The sequence below is a fragment of the Morone saxatilis genome, unplaced genomic scaffold, assembly GCF_004916995.1.
Source record: "Morone saxatilis isolate NCDOM2014 unplaced genomic scaffold, NCSU_SB_2.0 Contig22, whole genome shotgun sequence".
Lineage (NCBI taxonomy): Eukaryota > Metazoa > Chordata > Actinopteri > Moronidae > Morone > Morone saxatilis.
In genome coordinates, this window is record NW_023339785.1 from 21,066,294 (window position 1) to 21,073,696 (window position 7,403).

The window sequence follows — 7,403 nt, forward strand, 5'->3', positions numbered from 1 at the left end:
CCGACTCTGAGACTCCCTCAGTGGCTTGGAGGGGAACTGGCGGCCCTCTGCTGCACTGGAAACACCCAGGAGCAGGGATGAACACAGGAATCATGGACTCACTGAGGAATATATCTGGGTCTTTAAATGAAATGGTCCTAAACCCTGTAACCCTGTGATCTGAATGGTTCATTTAAAAACAGCACAGTGATTTTGCTGCATCATTAAACCTAAAGGGTTAATAAACCACCAGGTGCTGACTGGCAGTTGTGCAGACTCTTGTTTCTGTTGCACCTGGCTTCACTTTTTTTAGATGTGTGTGTGTTCTTCATGTTTTTACTCACATCTTGTTGGCAGGGTTGGAGCCAGTGGGAGATGAGGGCTGCTCGGGATCCAGATTCACCAGACATGTTGGGAACGAGCAACCGTCCCCTAAACTGAAAAAAAAAAAAAAACAGAAGAAAACACAGTTTAATGAAAAGCTTGACATTTAAATAACTAGCTGGTAATAAATCTGCTCAATTGTGGTGACATTATGCACATAAATAGAATTATATGTGGTGTATTTTATGTGAAAATGATGGATAATAAAGACATGTTAAAGTACACATATAAGACCTCTCTAATTGGGGGTCTGTGGTTTAATGTGCATCTATTGTGCAACTGTGTTTGTGTATTACAGGGTTTAGTTTACAGAATAAATAGTACCAGTTGTTGCAAATACTGGGACAAAATGGGCTTCTTACAACTATTACAACTGAATTCATTCTTCACAACAACAATATTTAGTTTATACATTCAAAAATGTAAAAGCTTAGGGGGGTTTTTTGTTTTCATAATTTGACTGTGATTGCCAAAAAGCTGTGTATCCATAATATTATTCATTCTTTCAGCATGAATTACTAATTTTGCAAAGCTGGAGCGTCTGCATGAATTCACAGTGGTGATGTTGTTGTTTACTGAAGCTGATGCTCCCTTGTGTCCTTTGAGACTTTTCCTTCTTTTGAAGCATTTTGTTTCAAACTAAGTGACACTAATCCTCTTCTCTGACACGAGATTATCTGAAGTACATGAGCATCTTCTGAAGAGATTGTGTGTCACTGCTGTGCACATTGATGCTAACTTTATAATTAATATGAAAACTCATTGTCCCTGTTATAGTTATAGATGCAAGGGGAGTAAATGGGGAATTTAAAACACTCCAGTATTACCTTTTAATACCATATTCTATATACCATATATAACCTATAACTGTACATGTCTTCACAACAACCTTATTTTCAATAATGGAAGAATTTGTTTAAATCTATGTGCAAATTCAAATTTGTGAGGTGAAAAATTAATCAATTGTGGTATCAAGGTTTAACTACACTTCACAAAATGAAATATGCTTTGTTTTGCACAGTTTGTAGACCAGACCGATATGGGTTTTTTGAGGGGAAGAATTCACTTATTACTGATATAGCGGCAGATATAGTGATTTTTTAAATCATCACATATATGCTGATACCGATACAATACTGCCAAATATCAGAGAAAATATATTTTGTAGATTTTTGTCAGAGAACATTGTTTTTCAATCACATTTACAAAAAACCTGAGAAAATGGTAACTGGAATTGTATTGAATCATGATACATTATAATAACTCATAAACTGTAAATATGAACATTATGTGCTTTCGTAAAGCAGAACATTTTTTACTAAACCAAATACACCTCAAATTTCTTTGACGTCATTGTATGCCTTTATTACAGCTGGCAGTAGAGATATAATGCTCTTTACATCATGTTTAGACACATGATAACCAGGTTTCAGCCAGTTCTTCTCAACTTCTCAACTTCTCAGCGGGTTACAAGTTGGATCTATTTTTTTGTGCTCACCACACTGCAGAGCTGTGGAGCCTGAAGTCTTTGACCTGATTGTCCTTCAGTCTAGATTCAAAATTGCAGGTCATCTGGCTCCTAAAGTGTCAAACAACCTAGCAGGGGAAGCTATAAATAATTTCTTATCACAGACTTGCTTTATTGGATTTGTTTCTTTCTCCCTCCTTCAGTCTTCGATGGTTTTCTTTTGAATACCTTTGATAAAAAGCCCATAAGAACTTACCTGGAGAAAACAGGAATGGGCCAGTATTTCACTTCATCACCAAAGACCTGGCGGAAGTTCTTACTGAAGCCCAGACTGAAACCGTTCTTGTCTGTGCCGTGGCGAAACACTGGAGAACGCACAGCCTCTGAGAGGACACACATGGAGACGAAGAGTCAGCCTGACATGAGGATGAATAAATACAGCGCTCCCTCTCGGTTTTTATATAAACTGTTATTTAGGCTATTAACAGGAGCTCATTCAGACAACAGATCAACACATTGCTGCTGAATGGCTGCATCAATGGAGCAACTCTGAATGAAAGTCTCTTTGTTATAGAGGAAAAGCAGATCTCAGACTGTTCTACCATGTGTGACTTCTCTTCCTAGCAGTGTCCGTTACTAAGCTCCTTACTGCTCTGGGCCTTGTGTCTTTGCATTACACTGTAACATACTCCTCTGGATAATCCACCCTCCTCAACACACAGACAAAGTGTGCCACTGTGCACACATAATGAGAAACCGCTCCGTCTGATAACAGCACAGAGAGGCTCATCAAATCACTGCGCTGATGAGGACGGTGACTGAAGGTGGGAAAAATGCAATGAAACATCCTTCATCATTAGTGCAAAGATGACACTGTGCAAAGCAGACTGAGAGCGGATACTCACCGCGCACGAAAGATGAGTGAGCTGCTGTCTGACAGAGGCTCTATAATTACTGCATCCACAAACAGAACAAACACACGCACACATGCAGGCATGAAGTATGCTCCACCTACCCAGAGTGGATCGGTTCTTGCAGACGAGCCAGCAGTGGTAGATGAAAAGCGAAGCCAGGCTGACTGAAAACATGGAGGCCGAGAAGAAGAGGAACAGGATGTGGAACTTCGCCTGAGTGTCTGGGAGTCCGTTCTGGGAGGAAAACAACAACAAAAGCAATCAGAACAACTGCATGAAAAGAGAGAGGACACTACGACTCTGAGTGGGATCTGAGAGATTTCTACTCAAGTATTCTAGGGGGGGCTTTTTAAACTGTTCCTACTGCAGTGCCACTAACTAGCTGGTTAACTCATACCAGGTATTCTCTCAGACGGAAATGTGCTCTACCTCCAGCCTTGTGGGGGGAAAAAAATCAAACATATTTAACACAGAATGCATTTTTTCATGTGTCCATTCAGATTTGATTGAGTTATGTTGTGCTAATCCAACATTCCCTAAAGACGAAAATCCATAATATAATGTTTCATGCTGTGGTTGGACAAGCCCCACTTACAGTCCAAAATTTTATGAAGTATTGAAGATCGGTAGCAGTTATAAAAAGGCAGTAGAGTAGCGAGTACGCCAAGAACAGCATGAAGAACTTGTAGTTGGAGAATCCCACACAGTTGTTCACCCTGCAACGAGAATGAAAGGACACAGCTCGGTGTGGGAAAATGTTCTAATTAGTACATGTTCAAATCTTTTTCTAAATGCAGAGACAGGACTTGAAGACAGGAGCTATAGGATGCCACAAAAAACCTACACACTGGTCATTTAAGCAGAAGAGCAGTACATATTGGGGGTGAGCTGTTACAGTACAATGTGTGCAGTCCTTTTGTTTTTGTACTGATGTTTTGTGGATGTGCACACAACTATTCTTCAATTTTACGGCCTGTTTACCTGAAAAACGGGTAAATTCATCACAACTGGTTAGCAGAACGTCACAAGAAAACCTTCAATCAGCAGGTTTTTTTCTTGTGAGTTAGAGGACCAATCAGGGACCAGTACTGTACATTACATTTTGTCTAAGACAGCTATGTTCACACCAGGCATGTTTGGAGAGCATTGCAGAAAACAACTGGCTGCTTTTGCTTTATGATCCAATGGCAAATTGCATTATGACTTATTCTTATATAAAACATTTTTTTAAAACATTTCCCCCTGGTCTGAACACCAGACATGGCACATAATTGAAAAGAGAGCAGACAAACCGATCATGTTCAGCAAAAATTACACTGAGTGGAATCACATTTGTTTTGTCTCCCTCTGCTGCCAAAGTCTGTCATCTGGCAGGATGAGAGGTTACAGTGTCAAACGCTGTCCAGTAAACAAGCTCTCTGTGTTTCCATGTGATGTGTGTTTACAGACCCTGTTGACTCGAATGTAACTGGGCAGTGTGATGCCGAAGGAAAAAAATACCCTTTCTCATGAACCTACTGCGAGACTTTTAATGAAAAGGAAATTATGTAAATAGGATATACTAACAAAATCATGTGAGTACAGTGGTACATTACTGCAGCTTCACTGATATCTGTTTAAAATCCTATTGCTAATGAAAAAGTGTCACTACATACCACGGGCAGTGGTGATCCATCTTCAGGATGCATCTGTAACACAGCAGGGTCACACGTCAGTGTCACTGAATCTTACTCTACCTGCCAGAATGCAATGTATATCATGCAGTCTTTTTCTCTATAGGTGCACGAGCAGAGAGCCATACTTATCACAGACTGAACAATGGTGACATCGATCAGGCTTCAGCAGCTGGCAGCGGTCACAGAAACGGATTGCTGAGGAGACACAGGCGATTCAATCACACAGCCGTCAGCAGCAGCAGCCTCTCCTAACACTTGACCACAGACTAATAAGGTGACGGGGGTGAAATGAGTTCTGAGAGCTGCACGTCAGTCTAGACTGTTCCCGTTGTTCCGCATCAGCTGCGGTGTGTACTGTACTGTACCTCCAGAGTTGGTACGGGTGTAGATGGGCAGATCCTTGGCTATCCTCCTCAGGATCTCCTGCTGAGACTCTCCTCGATCTTCACGCTCCAACAACTCTTTGTCAGAGTAGGACAGGTGAAACTATGTAGAGCAGAACACAGAGGGAAAGACAAACAACGCCTGTGATTTATCAATAGCTCTGTCTGTGAGCAGTCTGCTTTTATTTCTAGTAGAATCACCCTCATATATGTCGAAACAGATTCAAATGAGCTGTCAGATAAGCTACAAGCTGTGTTGGCGTCAGTAATGCAGTGATGTCTGTTTCTGTGAAGCTGCAGCTCAGTAGGCATTGAAGGGTATATCTGTATCTTCAGTTTGTTTTGGTTCTTTCTGCCCCAGCAGGCAAATGGGACCAAAGCAGCACAGAGCTGCAAAATTACAAATGATCACAAACAGCACAGCATTAATGAAATTCGACTTTTATTACTATCTCAAAACCTCAAGTGATCCAGCGATCACGTCTCATAAAGGAAGGCTTTCATATGAATGATCACTTCCTGTGTGCGTGCTTGGCCTCAGTTCAGATTGAAATGCAAAGGTGGCTTTCTCTCTCTGAGCGTCCTCTCTGAGATGTATGCATGTGTGTGCGTTCAGCCTGCAGAGCTGAAGTGCTGTGGTCAGTATCAGAGCCATTACAGTGCAGCTCCAGGCACTTCCACTGGAAAGTATTATTAATCTAAATGCAGCATTCAATCACATGTGGAGGCTGTAACCTACATCTGCACCTCCCACCATGCGTCATCATCCCCGTCGACAATAAGGCAGCGTCGCGTCCGACACACTCACCTCCTTCAGGGGGTTCATGGGCTTGGTGAAGATGGTTTGCCAGTACGCCCACACAAACATGATGAAAATGACATGGTACACCAGCAAGTACACAACTGAAAGCAGAAAACATAAACAAGTCACCATCATCTATCCTCAGTGGCGTGCATTTAACCATTAACTCACAGTCTGCAGCTTCAGTGAATGTGATACATACTGTATATACTGTCATATCCACCCACCTCATATATATAAAGCATCCTGCTACATGAATCCTATTTATTTCAGCATCCTTTGTACTCCCCACCATTGCACTATTGTCTTACTGTCTATAAATGTTGCGGTTGATGTTTTATATTTTTGCTCTATATATATACTGATGTACATTAAGAGCCATGTAAAACCATAGTGAAATTCCTTGTATGTGTACACAAACCTGGCCAATGAAAGTGATTCTGATTCTAATATTAATGATATTGATGTGACTTAATGTAATTTCTTTTGTTTTCATTGTGACAAATAAAAAATCGAAATAATATATTATTATTCTGCTCTGTTAGAGTGAAAATGTAAAAAAGGAAGCATATTTCCAGTGTTGACACATGGCCAGTGTCAGTGCAACACAGTTAAGTAGCATTTTTTTGCTGTGGTTTTCTGTCCCTTTTGTCTGAAACAAGAAAGTTAGCGTGGCAACAACATTGGCCAATTGCCACGAATTTCATTAGTTTTGCAGGTCAAACTTTAATCTGTTGGTAGCGTGAGATGAAAAGTTAATTCAGCCTGAGGGGAACATGAATGTGTGCACCAATAATTCATGGCAATCTATCCAATAGATATTTCAGTCTGGACCAACGTGGGTCACCCACTGACAGACAGACATTACCATCCATCTGGACTGAATAAAAGTCTGCATTTAAAGATGTAACTGAGGTGATGAAAATAAATCTCATGGCACTCCTCCACTCTGCTGATTATAGTGTTTTGATTCTGCACAGACTGAAGGCCGCTGAACTCAACTTGACATCTAACAGATACACAGAACAGCTGAAGACACTTATGATTCCTCCTGATGTTAAACAGCAACACTTACCCTTCTCTCCCGTGTTTTCGATAGACTCTGAAAGATGAAAAATGGAAAGTAAAAAGACACAGTCAGGTCTGTGATGAATAAAAGAAGGTGAAACACACTGAAGGGCATTTTAGGATAGTCCCAAATTTGTAGGTCAACATGGCGAGCCTTACATTTTTATTTTTATTTTGAATGCTTCACACAGGGACCTCCTCCACATGCTGTATTTTACATTATACATGTTTGACTGACAGTCAGGGTCTGAATTCAAATAAGCAAATACAGAAAATGCTGATTCTGTAAACCCTTAATCCCAGTGTCCAATACCACACCAGTCACAAGATCAATATACAACACACTCCCAGTCAAATAGTTCGACTCATTGTTCCTCTCATGTAGATAAGCATTACTGTGCATTGACAAAAGGCATCGAAAACAACAGGAACATCCTGCACTGTTTGTGTGTGTGTGTGTGTGTGAATGCTGACAGCTGCAACAACTCCCACTGAGGTGACGCTGCTGATTGAATGCCGACATCAGCACCCACACACACTTGATGAGCACCCCAAAAACCTTCACAAACACACACCTAAAGGGGCCGGTGTGCACATAACACCTTAAGTTAAGATTTTCTTTAGAGTCTAAGTTTGCTTTAGAACTTTAGAATTTATAATTTTGTATTTTTAGGAATCCCTTAAAGATAACCATTGCATAAAAAAACCTTAGCAACCAAAGTAATAAAA

At 40.7% G+C, this 7,403-nt stretch overlaps 1 protein-coding gene across 1 annotated transcript in view; it reads right to left on the reverse strand.

The window, feature by feature from the left end:
• Positions 1-7,403, reverse strand: part of zdhhc2 (zinc finger DHHC-type palmitoyltransferase 2) — a gene marked incomplete at its 3' end in the record, with an annotated part of 22,753 nt that continues 15,350 nt past the window's right edge. Inside the window, exons 3-12 of the mRNA XM_035668987.1 lie at positions 6,682-6,708; positions 5,613-5,707; positions 4,787-4,907; positions 4,547-4,616; positions 4,401-4,433; positions 3,341-3,461; positions 2,847-2,979; positions 2,088-2,214; positions 324-416; positions 1-55 (exon numbers count right to left, since the gene is read on the reverse strand). Coding sequence (XP_035524880.1) covers positions 1-55; positions 324-416; positions 2,088-2,214; positions 2,847-2,979; positions 3,341-3,461; positions 4,401-4,433; positions 4,547-4,616; positions 4,787-4,907; positions 5,613-5,707; positions 6,682-6,708 — 875 coding nt within the window. The remainder of the gene's footprint in view (positions 56-323; positions 417-2,087; positions 2,215-2,846; positions 2,980-3,340; positions 3,462-4,400; positions 4,434-4,546; positions 4,617-4,786; positions 4,908-5,612; positions 5,708-6,681; positions 6,709-7,403) is intronic.